General features: G+C 54.2%; 1 protein-coding gene across 1 annotated transcript; it reads left to right on the top strand.

The window, feature by feature from the left end:
• The first annotated feature begins 204 nt into the window (after window positions 1-204).
• On the top strand, window positions 205-13,623 carry CAVIN1 (caveolae associated protein 1). Its single transcript, XM_045837233.1, has 2 exons — window positions 205-890; window positions 11,238-13,623. Exons 1-2 carry the CDS (start codon window positions 420-422, stop codon window positions 11,937-11,939), a joined length of 1,173 nt encoding a protein of 390 aa, XP_045693189.1. The 5' UTR covers window positions 205-419; the 3' UTR covers window positions 11,940-13,623.
• The last annotated feature ends 8,845 nt before the right edge of the window (window positions 13,624-22,468 follow it).

The raw sequence follows: 22,468 nt of genomic DNA, 5'->3' as shown, positions 1-22,468 counted from the left end.
CTCCTCTCCAGCTCGCATTCCTCCCTCGCAGTCCCGCTCTCATCGCCTCCGCCTCGTCTCCGGCTCCAACTATTCCAACCATCCCGGGAAGGGTGGGGCGGCGGCTCTCGGGTCCCCCTCGGTTGCTCCCTCCCCCATCCCCGTTCTCCCCTTCGCCCCGGTCCCTCCCTCTCTGGGGTGGGGCCAGCCAATGGGCGACGAGACTCCCGGGTTTGGCCTGGGAGCCCGGGAGCAGCGCAGAGATCGCCCCCCCCACAGTTCTGGCCGAGGTCCCGGGGCGCACGGACGTGGCTTGAGTTTCCTCCGCTCTCCGATCGCTCTCGCTCTCCTCCCCCCTCCCGCTCTTCCTCCTCTCCCGGTCTCCCGCTCCGGCTTCAGCTCCACACGCCGCCGCCGGCCCTGCGCGGCTCCGGGTAGCCATGGAGGACACCCAGCTCCACATCGTCGAGCAGCCGCTCCCCACGTACCCTGACGCGGAGGACCCCGCGCCCTCGATAGTGCGGGCGTCGGCGGCCGAGGAGCCGTCGGGCACGGGCTCCGAGGAGCTGATCAAGTCGGACCAGGTGAACGGCGTGCTGGTGCTGAGCCTTCTGGACAAGATCATCGGCGCCGTCGACCAGATCCAGCTGACCCAAGCCCAGCTGGAGGAGCGGCAGGCGGAGATGGAGGGCGCCGTGCAGAGCATCCAGGGCGAGCTGAGTAAGCTGGGCAAGGCGCACGCCACCACCAGCAACACCGTGAGCAAACTGCTGGAGAAGGTGCGCAAGGTCAGCGTCAACGTGAAGACCGTGCGCGGCAGCCTGGAGCGCCAGGCCGGCCAGATCAAGAAGCTGGAGGTCAACGAGGCCGAGCTGCTGAGGCGCCGCAACTTTAAAGTTATGATCTACCAGGTGAGCTGGCGGGGCGGGCCTCGCCCCGAGCTCCGCGCCCGGCCCGCAGTCCCAGGCCCGGGGCTTGGGGTCCGGGGACCTGCTCTCAGCGCGGCTCGGCTCTCCCTGTCAGGCCAGCCTGTCTGGGCCCGGGGGACCCACCCTCCTTGGGACGACCGCTGCTGGGGTGGGGCGGGGTGGGGCGGGGCGGGGTGAGGAGCGGATTCCTGGAGTGCGCAGGGGGGCGCGCTCTGCACCCCGCGTCTCCCCACCGAGCCCCCTCCCTTCGGTGTCAAATGTAGTGGAACTGAGTTACGGCGCTGGCGCTGGACTCGGGGACACCGTCCCTCGCAGACCGTTCCCGAATTGGATCTGTCAAAAGTCTACTCCCAGGAAGTTTGGGAGAAAGCCGTAGGTCCCCGGCGGCGGCTTTTGGGACCCGCTGTAAACGGACACTGGCGGCAAGGCCCGGGTTTGGGGCCTCAGGCGCTGCCCGCCCGATATAGCGGGTGATTCAGGGCCCAGGCACGCACCGGCGGGGGCCGAGCCGGGCGGGCGAGGATCAGCATAGCCAGCACACCCCCGCGGACCCCGCACCCCCGCCTCAGCCTTGGCTACCTACCCTCTCCCCTCGGTGCAATGTGTCCCTGGCCTCCCGGCACTTTCAGTCCCCTGGGGACGCCCTAGTCAGAGGCGCGCCCGCCCTCTTGGCCAGGTAGAAGCAGGCAGGCGGGGGCGGGGGTGGGTGGGTGAAGGAGGCAAGAGGGGCTGGTGGAGGGGAGTGGACGGCCCAGGCCCGCGGTCCGGTCACAGTGAATCACCTCGCATACCTGCGGGGGCGGGGGGGGGGCGGGGGAGCGAGGGGCGCACTCGCGGGAGGAGGCTGGCGCGCTCCAGGCTCCGCCCAGGCGCTTATTGCTTCGTTTGCACCTCTCCCCATTCCTCCTGCCAGGATTTTTTTTAAAAAATGTCGTTTTTGTCTCTTAACCCCAAATCAACCTGGCCCTTTCCACACCCCCTCCCCAACTCCATTCCCTTGGGCCTCAGCTGAGCGCTTGGTGATCTTCGCTTGGGTGGGAATGTGCCCAGCCTCGCCTCCCCTCTGCTTCCCGCGGACCTGGAGGAGGTTCCCGCCCCAAGGAGATGAGACCAGGGCGTGGGGGTTAGTCTGCGCTCCCTCGTCCTGTGGACGGGAGCGGAAGGAAAAGGAAGGCTGGATTTCCCACCGCCCCTGGGGGAGCAGAGCCCTCTCCGCGAGCTTCGGCTTCACTGAAGACTCTGGGGCTGGGTCAAGCTGGCTCCTGAGTGACCATCTGGGATGCCACGCGTCCTGGGATGCCACGCGTCCTGGGGTTGGCCTCTGCAGAAGGAGCTGAGAAAGATGCAGATGGAGACAAGTGTTTGGAGACAACAGACACGGGGAGGTGGGCCAGCTGGCCTTAGCTGAAGAGGTGGGACAGAGGCAGAAGTGACACCCCCCTCCCCCTCCCCTGCCCAGGGACTCCACCCAAGAGGCCTTTAGAAAGCTTTGCCTCTCCCCATCCAGCACTGTCTGGTAGTAAACGTTGGCCCCGAGTTGTTTCCACTCGGCCTGCTTGGAGAAAGGAGAGTTGTGTGTGTGTGTGTGTGTGTGTGTGTGTGTGATTGTTAGAGAGATCTACCTATCACTGAGAGGCATCCAAGGAAGGAGAACAAGATAGGGGAGCAAAGGAGCCTCATCTTTTCTACCTGCTATGGTAGAGGGTTGCCATGGAGGGCTGAGTGGGTGGCCCTTCTCACTTTTCAATGTCCCAGACCACTGGACCTGGGGATATTCTTGGTCTTGGGGTAAACCTCCCCATGTCAAAGATGGAGATTCTGAGAGGACGGGTATGGAGGGAGAGAGGCTTCCGCGCAAAGGCCAGTAGCGTCCCTCTCAGCCACTGGCAGGGATCTGGAGCTGTGCATTGTGTGCCTGCGGGAGGAGGAGGAGGAGGTCAGATCTCGGGGCGGCTTTGACCACGTCTGTACTAACCCGGGGGCCGGAGGAGAACAGAGTTGAGGTAGCAGGAATAACTCAAGCTGAGGGCCCTGAGCCCCCAAACATCGGGGCAATAACTAAGAACCACAAGGGTCCCAACTCTGAGAAGAGCTCAGAGGTAAAGGCTGGCGACAGGGTGGGGCTCAGGGAAGCAGAGCTTCCCCCCCCCCCAACCTGAGCGGCACAGCAGATGTTCCAGGTGGGGCCCGCGGGTGGGGTACCCCAGGCCGGAGGAAGGCAGAGGCTGCTCCGCCCTGAGTCTGCAGGCCCGGGAAGAGAATGAGGTAAAAATAGCTCTGGGCCTCGCAGACCTAATAGGGAAGATCAGGGGCGGCAACATGTTTATGGTAAAATCAGGCCTTTGGGGTCGGATGTTTGGGTGGCCAGGCGCGGAGAGATTTAGAGAAAATCCTCACAGGATGGAGGTGTGAGTTCTGCAGCAGGGGAAGAGGAGGTGCTGTATTCCCCACTGCAGACGTGGGAGGTGGCGATAGGGCAAGGGGGTGGGGGCAGGGTGGAGGGAATCCTGAAAGGGTCGGAAGGCCCCAGCTGTGGGGTCAGGTCATCCGGCCTTCCACACCTTCTTCCTGGGGAATAAAGGAGGGAATCCCTTGTGTGGCCCCACCCCGAGCCAGGGAACTGCTGGACACAATGACATCACAGGTTAAGTTTGCATTCGAACACACACACACACACACACACACACACACACACACACGGAATGCAGCCCCTCCCTGGCATTTCCCTCTGTCTCCCAAACAACGAGCAGCAGTGTGGCGCCCCATCCTATCGGGCAACGCCTAGCTAGGCAACCGTTAGTGAATGAGAGAAGTGAATTCTGCTGGTAGTCTGGGGTCAGTGGATTGAGAACTGCTGGGAGGACCAGGCAGATTGGGCGCCACCCAAACAGCAGGAACTGGGGTTACTAAAGAGCCAATTCTCCCGGACGGTAATTTGGGTATTATTAGAGTTCTTTCAGAATCTGGAAAGGGAGGCAGAAATGGAAATCAATGTGTTCTGGGGTATTTTTTTTTTAAGATTTATTTATTTATTTATTTTTAGAGAGGAAAGGGAGGGAGAAAGAGAAAGAAACACCAATGTGCGGTTGCTGGGGGTCATGGCCTGCAACCCAGGCATGTACCCTGACTGGGAATCGAACCTGCGACACTTTGGTTCGCAGCCCGCGCTCAATCCACTGAGCTACGCCAGCCAGGGCTTGTTCTGGGGTATTTTTGATGGGGCAGTTGGCGACCTACACATGCACCCGCCGCCAGACCTGCTCCCAGTGCTTGAGGATAGGACCAGGAAGCACTTAAAGGGCCGAGAGGATCATGGGCATTAAAGGCGAGGAACCAGGGCTGGGATGAGGGCCGGCTGACTTCTCCCCAAATCCTAGCCCATCCTACTGCTTCTTCTTGGACTCAAGGCAAATCTTGCCTGCTTTGTTCCAGAATCCCAACACTTGGTAAAAAAAAACATTCACAACTCGGGGTTCTGGTCTCTCTTGTCTCCCTAAGCCTAGTGGCCATGGAGAGCTTGCTCATCATACATTTCCTTCACAAAGCTGAGTTTGGGTTGTTTTTTTCCTTGTCATTGGGTCCAAAGCAGGGAGGACATTTTTAGGGGTCTTTCTTTCTTTCTTTCTTTTCTTTCTTTCTCCTCGCTCAAGAACTTTTTCTTTTTCATTGCTTTTCATGGGAGGGGAAGGGAGAGAGAGAAACATCAATGTGAGAGAGAAACATCAATTGTTTGCTTCCCACATGCACCCAGACCAGGGATCAAACCTGCAACCGAGGTAGGTGCCCTAACTGGGGATCGAACCTGCAACCTTTTGGTTAAGGGACGATGCTCCAACCCACTGAGCCACACTAGCCAGGTCTAGGGGTATTTCTAAGACTAAAGGAAATCATTCTCCTTGCCCTAATTTTTTTTTTTTTTTAGTATATAAAGTCTGACCGTTTTAAAGGTCAGTCAGAAAGGCAGGAGATGGCACCGGGTGGGCAACTGGCAGGGAGGGGAGGGTTATCAGTGCCAGGCAAGCAGCCTCAGAGATGAGTAGTGGTTTGTTCCATTTTTTTTTAATCATACCGCTGTGAATGTTTTTATCATTTTGTCATGGTAGAATTTTTGAGCTGGAAGATGCTTCAGAGATAATCAGCTTGTTTCTTCACTTTGTATTGGAGGAAGCGGAGGCTCGGAAAGGGGAAGTGACTGGCCTATTGTCACTCAAGTGATTGGGGGTCAAAGCTGAGGCCAGAACCCAGGTGTACCCTACCCCCTCCTCTGCTGCATTTTCTTTTTGAAAACAATATTTTATTTACTTTAGAGAGAGGGGAAGGGCGGGGAGAGAGAGAGAGAGAGAGAGAGAAAAGAAGCTGATCAGTTACCTCTCTTCAGCCCCAGTGGGGAACCAACCCAAAACTCAGGCATGTGCCCTGACCGGGAATCAAAGTGGCTGCCTTTTGCTTTGTGGGCCGACACCCAACCAACGAAGCCACGCCGTTCAGGTCTTTTCTGCACTTTCTGCTCCTCACCTCCTCCTCCCACCCCTGGGCCCCACAGCAGAAAACAGCGGGGAGGCTAGCCGGGGCGGGGGGTTGCTTCTGGCTCCTTCGTTCTCTGAGGGGGACAATTCCGCCGCCCTGGCACAGGCTGCTGCGTGTGTGTGGGCGGGCGTGCAGCCATGGCTAACAGTGGCTAAGGTCGATGGCCTTCAGCTGCTCAGCCTCACAGCGCTGAAGAACAGTCAGTGTGTGATCACCTGGCCCAACGACAGTGTGTGTGGGGACAGCAGAGTGTAAGGACCGGAGCTCCCTGTCCCCTGGCATGGCCTGCGCATCTGGCCAGATGAAGACCACGTTGTCTCCTCAGCCTCCCTGCCCCTCCAATCTTCTCCCTGTGCCCCACAGGGCAGGCTGGCACCTGCTGTTTTGTGTTTCCGTGGCTGCAGGCCTCTACGCAACACTGCTGTCCCCGGAGCTGGTGACATACCCAACTGCCCCTCTCCCCTGGCATCTCCTGAGTGTCCAAAGCAAGGGTGGCGGCTCAGCCCCTCCGGAGGGAGAGTTGGGAGCTGCCGCTGGGTGCCCCAGGATGTAGGCCCACCTGTCGTAAAAACAGCTTAATTTCTCTGTGCATCTTGGTGTCTGCTGGCCCAAGCATGGGTGGTAGGGAGGGTGGCGAGGGAGGTCGGAGGGGAGGGTGTGCCCCTAGGGACATAGCCAGAATGTCCCTCTTCCACGCCTCTCCCTCTCCTCGTCCGGGGCGGCACCCCGAGGAATAACAAGAACTGGGATCAGCAGTGTCTGGCTCTGCAGACGGTGGAGTGGTTCGCCTCCTCTCTTACTCACTGGGGCCTCCCCAGTTGGAATCCAATGACTGGCCTCTTAGAAAAGTCCTTTTCCACCCCCAGCAGGCTCTTTCCCCCATCACCCCATCCCCGACCCCCCAATCACAGCTGGTAGGAGGCCAAGGCCAGGACCGGGGAAGATCCTAGAGGGAGGACGGAAGAAGGGTCCATTTAAACTGTGTCTATTAATTCACGGGCCTGGGTTTGTCCCACCCGCTGCCGGCCCCAGGGCCTTCCTGGTGAAGCATTTAAAACGTGGTTCCTTTGCATCCTAATACATTGTACACTCCCTCCTCCTCCCTACTCACCCCTCCCGACTCTGCATGCTCGCCGAGGCCTCCTTCTCTCAACCCTATCCGCACCCATTCCAAACCCCACTTAAACCCCTTTTCCTCATCTTAGCCCAAGAAGAAGCTGAATGCACCCTCTGACCTGGTCACACCCAAGATCGTGCCTTTTGACCTTCTGCCTGAGACTGAGCCCTTTGACCTGAAGCCTGACACAGTGCCTGAGATCCCACCCTTTGACCAGACGCCTAGGGCACTGCCCTATTACCCAGAGCCTGTGCCTCTGCCCACCCCAAAGGAGCCGACGGCCGGTGGGGGCTTTTAGGGTCTCCTGGAGCCCCTGGGTCTGTGGGCACGGGGTGTCACCACCGTCCACCATGAGCTCTCCGCTTGGTGGTGGACAGGGCAGGCTGGTGGGCCTCTCCCGAGACACTGCCCCTTGGGGTGGGGGATGGGGGTTATGAAATACTCTTGCCTTAGGCAGAGTTCAGGCAAATGCGGTGTGCGCAGCAGAGTGGGAGGTGGAGGGAAGGCTCCTGCCTCCACTTCTTGATTTTTGTCTTAATAGCGACACTCCAAACGCCATGCCTGAGCTGCGCCCAATGCTGCCCTGCGTGAAATTGCATGAAACGGAGCCAAGGCTTCGGGTTCTCCCTTCCCTTCGCCCTTCTGCCTCTTCCCCGGGGCGGGCCGGTTGGGCTCGGAGCCTCTGCGAGGAGGCCCGGGGAGGCCCGAGCCTGGGGTCCGCGCTGTGCCCGCCACACCTCCCCCCATGTCGCCGAGGAAAACATTTACACTTATTTTTTCCAGGTTTTTTTTTTAATGTTTTGCAAAGAGATCCCTTATGTTTGCCAGATCCTGCCTTGGGTGGGGCACTCAAATGCTGCCAACTCAGAGAGGCGGGGGGGCGGGGGGGGGGGCTGGCGTTTTAGCTGGTTCTGGCTTAGATTCTCTGGCCTTCTTTTGGGACAGTGTTGCTCAACTTTTTTTTTTTTTTTTTTTTCATAATCATCTGCCTGAGAGTCCTTGTAGACATTTCCCTCTAACTGTCCCCTCCCCCATGAAATTTTAATCCTGCAGTTATATTATATATCTGTTTATGTACTGGGACTCTTTGGAACACCAGAAACGATCACAGTATCTAAACTTCCCCTTACCCCCCCAAGAACCTATTTCCACCTTCCTGGGGACAACATGGCCCCTGCTGAGAATCACTGTCGCGAAAAAGAAGGACCCTCTGCCTTCGGTGTCTTCCACCCCCCTGTGGCAGTCTCAAGTGGACAGCCCGAGTTTTTAAGACACCCCCTCTGTCAACTGCCCCTCGGTCTGTCCCCGCTTCTAACACCGTGTTTCGGCAGGTCCTAGGTCTCGGAATTACCTTTCCCAAGTCTACCCTGGCCGTCCCCAGACGATAGCTGGGGACAGAGCTGGTTTGCTCTAAGTCAAGAAAGGCTCCCATCCAGAGCTATACGACACTGGCCCCTCTCCCTGACAAATGTGAAGTGCCTGTCCAAGGACCAGGCATGTATTAGGTGCTCAATTAAATTATAGTCATAACATTTTCTTCGTAAGCCAGAGGATCTTCAGTGTATGCCGCAGAGTTGGGGAGTGGTGTGGAAGGGGCTGGCAGCTTCTCTGGGGAGTCCTCTACATTCGCCCTGGGCTGGTGCTTTCCTGGGCTGGGGAGCTGTGTGTGTGTGTGTGGGCGGGGGCGGGGGACGCTGTGCATGCTTTTGTTCAGACCTGGTCATTAAAGGTAACTCTGGAAACCAAGCCTGTTGGGAGTGGTGGTTTTGTTTAATAAAAAAAAAAAAATGTGAAAATGGAACAAGCAGAGCCCTCCCTCCTTGCTCCCCGCTGAGGCCTCCCCTTTGGGTCAGGAGCTCTGCCAGGGAGGTAGGGGTGGGACAAGGGTGCCTGGCCCATGTGCCCAGGGGAGAGGTAGGGGAGAGGTGCTTTGGGATTGTGTTTATGGTTGTTGTAGCAACAGGCAGACTGGGTGGGCCCAAGATAGCGCTCCGAGGCTGTGAGTCACAGGGGAAACCTGACTTGCAAGGGGGGAGAAAAGAGAAAATCCATTAATGGAGGTGAAAGGCTAAGGTCCTGGTGGTGTACCCTCTCCGGAACCAACCTACTGGACATTGTTCAGGAGCTTGGGCCGAGTCGTTTCTTCCCTCGTCCCCTGACCTCCCACGGGGAAGGCAGCCCCTCCGGTGTAAGCCGTCACTCTGGGGGAAACCCACAGCGAACGAGGTTCCATTCACAGGCCCCTGTGTGGCCCGAGGGAGATGCCCCCAAATCCAGAAATATAAGTCTTCCCTCCCTCCCTGGGATTGCTCCCTGATGTTGTATTTGAGGCCTTTCATCAGGCACTAGGAAGATGGGGCTGGCTACCAGGGGTCTTCAGCTCTCTCCCCAGCCCTGTTCACTTCCAAGCTCAGTTGGCAAAGACCTTTATCTAGGAAGCCAGAGGCCAGGGAAACCAGCCAGCTCAGCCTTTATGGGGTGGGGTGGATCAGTGGGGAGAAGCAGGGATGCTGGGAGTGGGGCAGAGAGACAATGTGGATTTGTTTTCCAGCAGCTGGGACTGTTTCCTGACTATTCCCCGCCCATCACCCTTAATCCTTCCAAGCCCATCCACATTGTCTGAGCTTAGTGAAAGGAGGGGCTCTTCTCCACCCTCGGGTGTCCAGTATGTGGGGTTTTATTCTGGGAAGCTGTAGAGGAGAGATCAGAGCTGGTTGTGTGTGTGTGTGTGTGTGTGTGTGTGTGTGTGTGTGTTTTAATACAGGGCTGCAGGTAAATTCTGGGTGCAGACCGATGAAGAGGTAGTGCAGGGTTTAGTTCCTAGAGAGTCCTAAAATGGTGTGAAGGAGAGAGAGGACTCAAGCAGTGGCTGGGGAGAGCCGACTGCAAACAGAGACCCAGAGAGTGCAAACTGGAACTAAGAGGGAATGCTGAGAGAAGTCGGGACCCCCCTACACTCAGAACAAGGCAAACACCCCTCCAATGCTTCCGTAAGTGTAAAAGACAGGGGTGAACAGAATGAAGTAGGGTGCCCACCATACTACTAAACCAGCTATGGCAAGTAGAGACTACAAGTCCCAGCATGCCCAGTGCCCAGGTCACCTTGGCCTGCTGGGAGGTGTAGTCAAGGAATGAGAGCTTGGGGTGGCTTGGTGCCCAGTTTGGGAGCAGAGGTGGAGCTGCTATTCCCTCTTTGTCCCTGGTAATGCTATTGACAGGGAGGGAAGGAAGTTGGGAGGGGTGTTCTGAGTTTTCACTGTAAACCAGGAAACTGGGGGGAGGTGGGTGGGAGGGAAGAGGAAAGAAGTCGGGGCGGGGGGGGGGGTATTTTCTGTAGCAGGTGGTGCAGAGCTACCAAGTGCCCAGTGTACGTGTGTATTTGTGCGTTTATGAGAGGGCTCAGCTCTGCTGCCTCACGCTTATCTTTTTGTACATTGAATTTATTGGGGCGACACTGGTTAATAGGACCACATAGGTTTCAAGAGGGCTCACTTTTCTCAGTTGGGGTTTTCTTACAGTACTGGGAAACAATCTCAGAAAACCCTTTGGAAACGGTCTCCCATTCTTTCATCTGACGCCTCTAAAAGCATCCGGGCCAACCGGGCCAAACGGGAGGCCCTGTTCGCGCTCCGGGTCGTGTCCCTGCCTGCGCTCAGCCTCCCCTTGTCTCGTGGTCGGTGAGCCCGGGATTCCGCAACATTGGCCCAGACTCAGGGTCTTGGAAAACCGTCCCAGAGTGGAAAACAGTGCTGGCGTTAGGTCCCGCGCGGGAGAGGGAAAGAACTGGCTCTGAGCTCCAGGGTACCAGGGAATCTGGGACCACCGTCCTATTCTTGGTCCCCCAAGATCCATCTGCTGGGGGTGGGAGGTCAGAGGGGAAAGGGCAGCAATGGAAAAGTAATCCCTCCCTTCCATTCCAAAGTAGGGAAGTCTGAACCAGAAGACATCTCTGTGCTGGGAAGAATACGTGCCAGCCAGTGTTTTCCTCTTTCTTCTCTGAACTCCCACACGGTGGGAGAGGGGGAAATGCACCGGTGGAACCAAACAGTCTGAGGAGGTCAAGGAGTGGGGCATGGGCCACGGTTCTTCCCTAAGGCTTGTTCTGAAATGGGTTCGAGTCTGGGAAACGAACTTTCCTTACCTTGACTTCAAGCTGCCCTACTTGGGGGGTCGCCTGATACTGGCTGTGTGTGCATCTCCCTTCCCCGACCCTTCGACCCCTCAACCTGAAGGAACATTTAAGAAACCCCTTCGCTTTTGGGCCTGGCTGGGGCAATGCGTGGCTTAGTGCGCCAGAGGGCGCTCTGCGCATTTCCAAAGTTAAGTTGTGCTCTAAGGAAACACAGGGCAAGGAGTGATTCAACGTAAGAAGGGCGGGTGTAGGGCTCGAGGAAGCGGCTGGAGGGCCACAGAGATATTTAACTAAAGTGCAGTTAATCTCCGACCCGAAGCCCTGTTCCCCCCTCGCCCTGTCTGTAGAATTATTCATTCGACACGCCTGTGGGATGCAAATAAGGTGTCTGTGCCAGGCGCTGGGGATACAGTGGCAGACACGCTCAGGCCGATGTCACGGGTACCACGCACTCCCCAGCATCACCTGCACCCTGCCTCGGGTTCACTCACTGTCCCCCCAAGTCCCTGCCCAGCCCCCCCCCCTCATCTTTTCGGCTCTGCTTTCCCTTTAGGATGAAGTGAAACTACCGGCCAAACTGAGCGTCAGCAAGTCGCTGAAAGAGTCAGACACGCTGCCCGAGAAGGAGGGCGACGAGCTGGGCGAGGGCGAGCGGCCCGAGGAGGACGCCGCGGCGATCGAGCTGTCGTCGGACGAGGCGGTGGAGGTGGAGGAGGTCATCGAGGAGTCGCGCGCCGAGCGCATCAAGCGCAGCGGCCTGCGGCGCGTGGACGACTTCAAGAAGGCCTTCTCCAAGGAGAAGATGGAGAAGACCAGGGTGCGCACGCGCGAGAACCTGGAGAAGACCCGCCTGAAGACCAAGGAGAACCTGGAGAAGACGCGGCACACGCTGGAGAAGCGCATGAACAAGCTGGGCACGCGCCTGGTCCCCGTGGAGCGCCGGGAGAAGCTCAAGACCTCGCGGGAAAAGCTGCGCAAGTCCTTCAGTCCCGACCACGTGGTCTACGCGCGCTCCAAGACGGCTGTGTACAAGGTGCCGCCCTTCACCTTCCACGTCAAGAAGATCCGAGAAGGCGAGGTGGAGGTGCTGAAGGCCACCGAGATGGTGGAGGTGGGCGGCGACGAGGAGGAGGGGGGCGCCGAGCGGGGCGAGGCCCTCGACCTGCTGCGCGGGAGCAGCCCCGACGTGCACACGCTGCTGGAGATCACCGAGGAGTCGGACGCCGTGCTGGTGGACAAGAGCGACAGCGACTGAGGGGGAAGGGTGGGGCTCCGCCCCGGAGGCCTCGCCGCCCCGCCTCTCCCCGCCCCCACCCTGATTCCTTTCCCTCCTGAACTTTCTCTTTTGCATTCTTTCTGCGCCCAAGTGGGCTGACCGTATTTCTAAATCGAGAACACCTTCCCCTCAACGGGCACCCCTCAAGCCTTAGAGCTGTTAAGACGAGAGGGGGAGGCAGCCTCCGCAAAGGCCGGCCCCGCTTTGGGTGCAGTCTGGGCGGAGACGGAGAGGGCCCACGCTCTGGTTGTGCAAGCTGGGGGTCCTGCGGGTAAACGCTGTTGTTTCCACAGCCGGGCCCACCCGGGCGGGACAGGCTGCCTCCCCCAACACCCCCGCCCCAACCTCCTCCTCACACATCCAGCTCTGTCATTCCTGCTCACTGAGCTCTTCTTTCTTATTCTGACCCCCCCCCCCCACAAGCTTCGAAGCCAAAATTAACGTAATAGAAAAGAATGAATCCTGGACAAGACCTTTGTCCACACGGGAGGCCCCATACTGGAAGGACTTGGAAGCTGCTTTTGGGAGAAAAAGCCGTGCATGAGGGTCTAGCACAGGCTGAACCTGCAAAGCGTCCGGACAAGGAAGGCTGGCGCCGGGCAGAGCCCCGGGCAGCGGGGCTGGAGAGGGGCACGCGAGCACGACCAGGCACCTGCACACGGGAGCTCGTGGCCGTGGCTTCGGGAAGGAGAACAGGAAATAGCAGAAAGTGGAAATGGGTTAAGAGAGGGCCATTTGCCTCGCGTTAGCAGCGTGAGAAACGCAGGACGAGAACCCTGTCTTGGGTTCTCCTTGTCCATCCCAGGATAAGGAGGGATGCTGAGAAAGGGAAAAGAGAGGTAAGCCTCGCCCCTTCCCTCAGCTGGGATCTGCATGGTGGTGCCCCAGGGCCAGTCCATCTCTCAAAGCCCGGAAAATTGGGGTCCCCAGAAGGGGGCAGCACCCGGCTGCTGCTGCGGAGAACTGGTAGTTAGGAGGGAGGCAGGCTAGGAGAGCAGGGCGCCAGGCCGGGCCACCGAGCTGAGCGCTGGAGGGGAAGTGTGTAGGGAGCCACCGGCAGCCTCTTCCCAGGATCCTCCCCGGGGGCCAGCGGAAGAGCCGCAGAACCGGCCGAGACCACCTTGCCCTGGCGGGCTCCTCTCCCGAGTCTTTAGGGCTCGCGGGGTTGCTGCTCCCAGGTTCTTGGGATCCTGACGCCCTGCTGCTCCTCCCCAGGGAAGGGGGCTGCCGGAAGCCAGCACGGCTCCGCTCTCCCGCCAAGTAGCCATTTGCGCCGCGGCCCACACGTTCCCTCAAGAGGAGGCCGAAGGATTCCTCCTTCTCCCCCATCTCCTCTGCCCTTCCCCCCCTGCTCTGCTTTTTAGGATTGCGGCCCATGGCTTTCAGGGGTGGAGGGAGACAGGGAGCCTGGGGACACAAACCTTTTTACAATGCACAGCTTTGCTCCCTTCCCCCCTCACCAGGCACTTTCCTGGTTCCTTTCTCTCTCCTGAACGCTTGGAGACAGGTCAACTGAGGCAGGACGGGGACGGGGACAAGGTGCTGATGGGCCGGAGGGGCCTGAGCGGTGGTGGGCAGACCCGGTCCCTGCGGGCTCTGGGGAGTCTCGTGTTGCTGTGTCCTGGCGAGCAGCCTGACCAATAAACCTGCTTTTCTAAAAGGATCTGTGTTGGACTGTATTCTCCAAAGACAGTAGTATGTGTAGGACGGCTTACAGGGGGACAGGAGGGGACCACGGAGGGAGAGGAAAAGAGAAGACTGTTGGTTTAAAGTTGTTCCACTCGCCGCGTGGGGCGTGTGTGGGGTGTGTTGCTGTCATCCCTATTCTAGAGATGATGAAACAGAGTGACCTGGGGGAGGCCGCGTAGCTGGTGAGCGGTGGAGCTGCGGTTCTGAGCCAGGCGTCCTGTAGCCCTGGGCAGTCTGGATCTGCTTCCCGCTGCCAGGGCACCCGCCCTCCAGCATGCCCAGGTAGCCTGTGCCCCCCTCAGACACACACCTCGGAGTCCTGGGCCTAGAGCAGGCAGCTCCAGGGAGGGGAAACATCAGAGGCCCTGACTCAGGGGGCTGAAGGTCATAGAGAAAGGATTCCAGTGTGTGTTGTATGCTGGTCGCAGCCACGCAGCACAGTTAACCCTCCCCGTGCCCCTGGGATGGGCACCTGTTCCGTTGTTTGTACAGCCTCTCTCCCGGGCGGGCAGCCCACCCACCGTCCCACAGGCTGTGGGTTTCCCAGAGCAAGGGACTCACACCGTCCTTCGGGCTCTGCTGGCGTCAGAAACACGCGGGAAGGAGTGTCCCTCATAAATATTGCCTGACCAAAAGTTTGCATGGTTTTTTTCCCCATAAAAGAAAAGACATCTTTTTCATTCTCACCAATAACTTCATTGGTTTGGATATTTTCAGTACGTTGGCTATCTCCCACCTGGTGTAACGTTGATTGTTCTCAATTAATGTCTCAGTTCGATCACTTCAGCTGGTCTGCCCACCCGTGGAACGTCGTCCGGCCAGAGGTCTCCCGCGTGAAAGTCTGCAAACTATTTTTGACACGTTTGATCAGTCACAGCACCTTCTCCACGCACTGTGCAAATCTTTTTTTTTTTTTTGCATTTCATTTGCATTTTTACCTTTCTTGAAATAATAAAGCATAATATTCCAAAAATGTTGTATGTCTTTTTTCATCCTCAATATTAAAATGGCTACACAAAAATTCACCAATTTTGATACTTTTTTTTAAGATTTTAGTTATTTATTTTTAGACAGAGGGTAACGAAGGGAGAAAGAGAGGGGGAGAAACAGGAATGTGTGGTTGCCTCCTGTGTGCCCCCTACTGGGGACCTGGACTGCAACCAGGCACAGGCCCTGACTGGGAATTGAACCAATGACCCTTTGGTTCACAGGCCAGCACTCAATCCACTGAGCCACACCAGCCAGGGCATTGATAAAGTTTATTTATTTATTTAATTATTTAAAAGACTATATTTATTTATTTTTAGAGAGAGGGGAAGGGAGGTAGAAAGAGAGGGAGAGAAAATCAATGTGTGGTTGCCTCTCACATGTCCCCAGCTGGGGACCTGACCCACAACCCAGGCATGTGCTCTGATCAGGAATCGAACCTGCCACCTTCCAGTTTGTGGGAGGATGCTCTAACCAGCTGAGCCACACCAGTCAGGGCTCCATCTCCCCTCTTTCACCAACCTCTCTCCCACCTCCAGCCCAGTCATACCAATCACTCCCTTTTCAGGGCTTCCATAGAACTTTATGTCAATAAACATTTGTCAAATGAATGAATGAATACATTAATAAATTAATCAATTACAAGACTTTTTCCATTGCAAGTGACATAAACTCACCTCCAATTGGCCTCAGCAGAAACAAAACAAAACAAACACAACCAAAACTGAATACAAACAGAGAGGAAATTAATGTAATTGAAAAAGTTCCTGATAAGAGGTCTAGGGGTATCTGGATGCAAGTTCTGATGTAATACAATTAAGAATTCATCTCTTCCTACCTTCTCTTTTCCACTGTGTTTGTTTCATCAAAACCCGATTTCTCCCATGTGCTGGTAAAGATGACCACCAATAGCTGCACGTTTGTGGTTTAACAGCGGTACAGCCCCAGGTAAGAGGGTTTCTTTCCAAATCTTTCCAGCTAGAATCTCAGACATGAGACATGAGACATGGGCCCTGACAGGTCCCATGTTCAAATCAACACACCTCTGACCAAGTCTAGGCCATGTACCACCTCTAGAACACACCTGAATGGTGGGATTGAGTGTAAAAAAAAAAAAAGGCTGGTTTCCCGAAGGAAAATTGGGTTGCTGTTATCGATAGAAAAGGGAGAGGATGCTGGGCAGACAGAACAACAGATGGTCTTTCTGAATTATCTCTTTGTGATACTGTGCCAGGAGCCACGAGACTAAAAAGATAACAATCCTCGCTCTTGGTTTTAAGGGGTTCGTAATTAGTGAGAGAGACAGATGTTCAAAATAGCCCCAACAGATGACTGTGAGCCAGTTACAGCAAAACGCAATGGGGATGCACTGGGGCGGGGTTAGTCCTGCCTGGGGACTCTGGAAAAACTCCAGGGAGGATGGAGGGCTTAAAAGTCATGATTCTAAACTTGAGTAGGACTTCAAATATATCTATATTTTTAAACATTTTTTGACATAGCATGGTTTTATGGTTGTTGTTGTTTTTGAGATTTTATTTATTTATTTTTAGAGAGGGAAGGGAGGGAGAAAGAGAGAGAGAGAGAAACATCAATGTGCGGTTGCTGGGGGCCGTGGCCTGCAACCCAGGCATGTGCCCTGACTGGAAATCGAACCTGCGATGCTTTGGTTCGCAGCCCGCACTCAATCCACTGAGCTACGCCAGCCAGGGCTTGAATTTCAAATATATTTTGCTGCAGGGGAGAGATAATGTTTTACTTGATTTTTTTTTTTTTACTTGAGTTTTGTGTTACCAGAGCTTAACCGGATCTCAAATACAATTGTATGGGTCAATGTCATTTGGATGAAAGTATAAGAAAAGGACATTGGCCAAAAGTAAAAAAGAAACTTACATTGAAAAGCAGCCAAGATATCCTCTGGACTCCAAGGAACCGCTGAGCAGCCAGGCGAGGAGGAGGAGGAATCAGGGGATCTCCAGGGACTTCTGGGAGGAAGTTGATGGATGGCCCTCTCTGAGATGCCGACATTAATGGAACCCAGGCTCTGTGCCTCTCAGTTTCAAATTCTAAATTCCCGGCAGAGAGAATCTGATTAAGCCAATTAACATTAGTGTTTCCCCTGGATTTCATAACCTATGGGCAGGAGGACATGCCATACAGATGTGGCTGAAGTTGCCCCTGCCGGGGTAGGGTGGGGGAGGGGAGGAGCAGTGCCCAGGAAAGGAGGCCTGGAGGCAGGCAGGACCCAAGAGATGCCTCTTGAAACAGTAGGTACTCAACACGTGTTAATGAAACGAAAGCAGGGGAATGTGAAGCTTCTGTAGGCGAAGGGAACAGCATGCAGGAAGACAAAGAAGTGGGAAAACTGAAGGCATGACTAAGGAATAGTTAATAGAGTTCTGGAATGCAAGATATAGAAGGGGTCTTTTTAAAAATTATGTGTTTACAGCCCTGGCTGGCATAGCTCAGTGGATTGAGCGCGGGCTGCGAACCAAAGTGTCGCAGGTTCCATTCCCAGTCAGGGCACATGCCTGGGTTGCAGGCCACGGCCCCCAGCAACTGCACATTGATGTTTCTCTCTCTCTCTTTCCCCCTCCCTTCCCTCTCTAAAAAAAAAGTAAATAAATAAAATCTTTAAAAAAATATTATGTGTTTACTGGTCTTTAGAGAGAGGGAAGGAGGGAGAAAGGAAGGGAAACATCAATGTGAGAGAGAAACATGTGCCCGAAATTGCAACCTAAGCATCTGCCCTGACTGGGAACCTAACCGGTGGCCTTTCGCTTTGTGGGATGAAACCCAACCAACTGAGCCACAGGGGTCAGGGCTGAAAGGTCTTTTTTATAGATGCAGAAATAGTCATTGTGCAGCGGAAGTTGCTGCAGACCCAGGAGAGAAAGTAATTGTCTATGTCTAGTAAGACTCAGCCTAAAAGTTCTCAGAAGACAGGTGATCCTTGAAGTGCTTGGAAAAGATGAGAGCCAAGGGTGGGGAGTAAGGGCAAGAGGATGGAGTTTAGCATTCAAGGTGTGTGCCCACCTTTAGGGGGGATGGGAGTTGGGATGGCCAGGGAGGGAGAAGGGTGTCTTGCTGGGTGCAGGACTCTGTCATGAACCCCATGTCACCTCATTCTGGTCTGTATTGGTTGCTCCTCTGTTTACAAAAGTTCCTGCCTTCTCCCTCCGGGGCTTTGTCTCTGTGGAGTGACCAAGACCCCTAGCCCTGTCCACAGCTGCTTTGTCAAGGATGGATGTCGGGTCCTGCCTGAGCTAATGAAATCTTCTCTGCCAGCAGTTTAGAGTTTTGAGCCAACAGCCATAGAGACTAAATATTTTTATTAGCGTCCTCAAGTCAAGTCGTGACAAGGGAAAGGCAGAGTTTCAGTGCAATGTTCCTTCCAGGGACTCTCTCTGGTGAGATTCCTGCAATTGCCCTGGGGGTGGGGGTGGGGGCAGGGGTGGATGTTGAACCCTTTATTCAAATGTGGGAGAGGTATCAGCTTCCTTTCAGTAAGTCCTCCCCTCACCCCACCTTGTTTTTCTGCGTGAGATAATAAAAGCTAACATATGTTGAGGGCTGCAAGGTGCCAGATGCTATATTGTGTGCTTTGCTGGTTATCTCATGTAATCTCCGTGACGACCTATGAGGTAGACTGTCCTGTATTCTCTATTTCACAGAGAAGAAAACCGAAGCTCACAGTGATTAAGCAGTTGGCCCAAGGTTACACTGCCGAGTGGGTGGCTGAGCAGTGGACCCTGCCAGGACCCGGTTCTTACCTGCCATGCTGTACAGTTAACTTGGAAGTATTTTCCACTCAAAAGCACCTGAATGCAAACTTCCCACGGTCAGAATGATATTCTCTATTTGAAGACAAGGGTGCTGAAGCTGAGAGAGGTTAAACAATTTGTCCAGGGTTGCACTGCTTATTCTGCCTGTGGGAGCCGGGATTCGAACCAAGGTGTATCATTTCAGCTCCCATCAGCTTTCTAGTTAATGCCGTTTGCTGCCATGGACCACTGTGATGGTCAAGGGAGGAAAGAATGCTAGCGGTGAGGTTGAGCCACAGCGGCCGGACCCTACAGCAAAATGAAGTAAAATGACTGAGAAGTCATCAGCTTGGAGGAGGAGAGGTCCTGATGGCCTTCAAGAGCCCTGTGTTACGGAGAGGAGAGGGCAGAAGCCAGTTCGGTGGCACAAGTGGGGGTGAGGACATGGGAGCCGTGATAGCAAAGGGGGGGTACCTTGAGGGTCAAGAGAGGAAAGGGAGTATCTTTGGAGCAAGAAGGAAGGGAATACGTGGGGAGGGTTGGGGGAGAGGAGAATTGAGAAAGCTAAGAAGGGGGAGGGTGGAACCAAGAGCACTTCCATTCATTCCAGAAGTATTTATTGAAACCCATCCCCAGGCCCTGGAGAGACAAGGAAGCACCGAACAGGTAAGATTCATTGTCTTTCAAAAAACACAGTATATTGAGGAAGACAGATAACAAACTGCAAAAAGATCAATCAAATGGGAACTATGCTAAGAGATAAGGAAACCTCATGCAGAGCTAGAGATTAAGGGGCTGGAGTAAGTGTAGGTGTGGGGAGCTAGACAAGGCCTCCCTGAGCAGGTGAGACCGGAAGGGCGAGAAGAAACAAGCCACGCCAAAGCTGGTGACGGCAAACAGGAAAACGATGGGCGTATGCGAAGGCCCTGTGGTGGGAAATGGATGGCTTAGAATCTAGTGGGCAGGAGGAAGGTTGGTGGGGTGAGTAGGGCCTTAAAGAAAAAGGAGAACCCCTTTATCATAAGCTTCATGGAAGCCCCCGAAGGAACAGAATGACATAGTATGAATGATGTTTTAAGCAGCCTAGGAAAAGAGCTTCCTCTTGAAAATATCCAGGGGATTGTTCTTCAGACAGGAGGAGAGGGAACGCTTACATGGGAAGCGGTGTTGCCTTTTATGGCCTAACCTTGGAAGTCACGCAGCATCATTTCCACTATATCCTGTTCATTAGAAGCAAGTCACTGCGGGGATGGAATTCGACTTCACCTTTCGATGGGAAAAGTGTCGACGAATCTGCAGACATGTTTATAAACCACCGTAGACTCACTGGGCTTCCGCTCTCTGCCTTTATTCTCCTGATGGGTAGAGAGGAGGGCCCCCCTTTCCCCTGCTTTAGACCCTTCTTTGGGGATCCGAGAGGAAAGTTAGGCTTGGAGACATCGTCAAGGAAGAGCAGTTATTCAGGATCTCGAAATACACCTCTTGGACTTGAATCTTGACTCTGCCATTTACCAGCTCTGTGTTCTGGGGGAAGTCCCTTCATCGTGAGTAAGCCTCATTTCCTTCATCTGTAAAACAATGGTATCCTTCTCATGGGATTACTGTAAGGATGAAATGAGCTACTCCATGGGTGATATAACACACTTAAGAGTACTGGCTGGTACACAGTAGATACTCTGGGAGTGTTAGCTCTCGCCGATATGATTATTCAACACGTTTATTACTATTTAATTAAATCAGCCTTAGGTGAGTTCTGGGCTCGCTGGTAAACGCTTTCAATCATGTGGGCAGAGTCCAGGCTTTGGAGTCAGCCAGACCCAATTCTCACTCTGACTTTACCTGTAGTTTCTAGCTGTGGGAGCTTAGACCCGTCTTTCACTTTCTCAGCCTTGCAGTTTTCTCAGGTGAAAATGAAAATTATAACAGTACCCTACTTCACCAGGTTCTGGTGAGGACCCAGTGAGGAAATCTGTGTAGAAAACTTAGCTCAGTTTCTGGAACACGGTTATTACTTAATAGATGTTAATCATTAATTTTATTTACCAGGAACTGGTGAACTAATGGATACCTTACAGTCTGAGGAAGAGAATACTGTATTAGACGGGGAAGCAACCTGCTGAGGTTAGTCTGGCAGAAGGAGAGATTAACTTTGCCGGGAAGACTCAGAAAGCCCAGAGGAAGTCATATGGGAACTGGGCTTTGGAGAGTGAGTAAGAGTTTCCCTGGTAGGAGTTGAGGGAAGAGAGGGGATTCCAGGTGGTGGGAAGATTTGCAATGGCATAAAATTGCCGAGGTGTTGACATGCTTGGAGGAGGGTGATTAATTCAGCGTGGGAACTCAAGGAGGGTCAGATGGAAGGGATGGGGCTGGAAAGGGGAGTTCAGGGCAACGCACTGGCTCAACTAAAAGAAACTGCCATCTTTAAGTCAAGAGGACTGGAGGAATGCGGAGAAAGGCCAGTGGCTGGGCTGAAGAGGGGTTTTGCAGGTGGAACAGATAAACTCGGGGGCAGATTCTCTATGTGAATGCCGGGGAGGGCAAAGAGGGAATCAAAAGCCAGCTGCCAAGGAGTCAGGGGAGGAGGGCAGCATTGGAGGGGACAGAACAAAGTTATGGGATGTGGAGTTCCAAAACCCTGGCCCTGCAGCCACCTGGTACACCTTTGAGCATCTCCATGGTCTGAGATCGTCATAGTATTTTTGGCCTTAGTTTCCTATCAATATGTAACATGGCCTCTCCTGTCTGGTACACATAATTGTTGTGAGAAAGAAAGAGGTAATGAGCGTGTAAGGGCTTTGTAAGCAGTGAATAACTAGACCGATGTTAGACCCCGTGTTACTAGGGAGGCAGCCAACGACATGGGATAGCACAGCTAGAGCAGAGCTTGGTGAGGTGGAAGGTGGGGATATTCGTCCTGGTTGAAGGTAAAGGTAGACACAGCAATCGACACACACACACGCAAACTACAGGCAGATACAGCAATTTCCACACTGGGCCAAGTCTACCAGGAGGGCAGGGGGAACCTCGATTCTATCATCAGTGAGCCTACCCGTTGCCCTCCCCTGCTCTCACCTCTCACTTGGATAAAAATGAAGTGGTCCAAAGGTCCAGGCCTGCAGCCTTTAGCTGGGCTTCAGCTACCTGGGGCACCGTGAGAATACGCAGCTCACGCTGGATATTTCTGGAGCTAGAATCCGTAGTCTCCAGCACAGTCCAGAAGGAGCCGGGACCACACCCCCGCCAAAGGTTAAGAGTCATTGCTTTTCTCACCAGAAATCAATAAGACTATCTATCCTTGGGGAGAAGAACTGGGGGAGGGAGGGGGTGAGAATTTTATGTTTAATTTTCAACTTTTCTGAACTCTTCGAATTTTCTAACCACAACATGTGTTAGTTTCATTGAAAAAATGTCATCAGGGGTTATCTGGGTGATGACATAATGAGCCTTTTTGAGATTTCATCTTTATACCCCTTGGTACTAAACACAACAAACACAAACACTAATAGCTGTTATTAAAAAAAACTTGATAATATCAGCGCACGCACACACACACACATCATTCCATTATGCAAAGTACATCCTCTATTATGTAAGGTAAAATGTCTACATTTCCTCTAAACTACTGGTTCATTGCGGTAATACTTGAGATCTAAGTTGACCAGGAAAAAAAGAACAGGCAATTTCAAGTATTTCAACTCAGAAGCATAAAAATAATGGGTATACGTGTCAATTTTTGTATATATTATCTTCTACATTCTCGTGGATTGGTCAATGTGCGAGCAGTTGGCGTCTGATGTTTCAAGCGACGGAACGGAGGACAGGGTTAAACCCACTATTCTCTCCCCACGCACTCTAGTAATCACTCTATTTCCACGTCATATTTCCGGGTGTGTGTGTCCCGTCTCACGCAGAAACTGAAGTTCAAAGCAGGCGGGCGTCACCCAGGTTCTTTTTGCTGTCCCCAGAAACCCAGTTGAGGTGTTGGGCCCCCTGAGGACCTGGCGATACCTCAGGACTGTCTGTCTGACTGATTCCCACGTGGTAAGTAGCTCCCACTCTCGCGGCCACGTG

The sequence above is a fragment of the Phyllostomus hastatus genome, unplaced genomic scaffold (assembly GCF_019186645.2).
Source record: "Phyllostomus hastatus isolate PE091 unplaced genomic scaffold, TTU_PhHast_1.1 phas_contig_210, whole genome shotgun sequence".
NCBI classification, from domain to species: Eukaryota; Metazoa; Chordata; class Mammalia; order Chiroptera; family Phyllostomidae; genus Phyllostomus; species Phyllostomus hastatus.
This window is presented reverse-complemented; position numbering and strand designations above follow the sequence as displayed.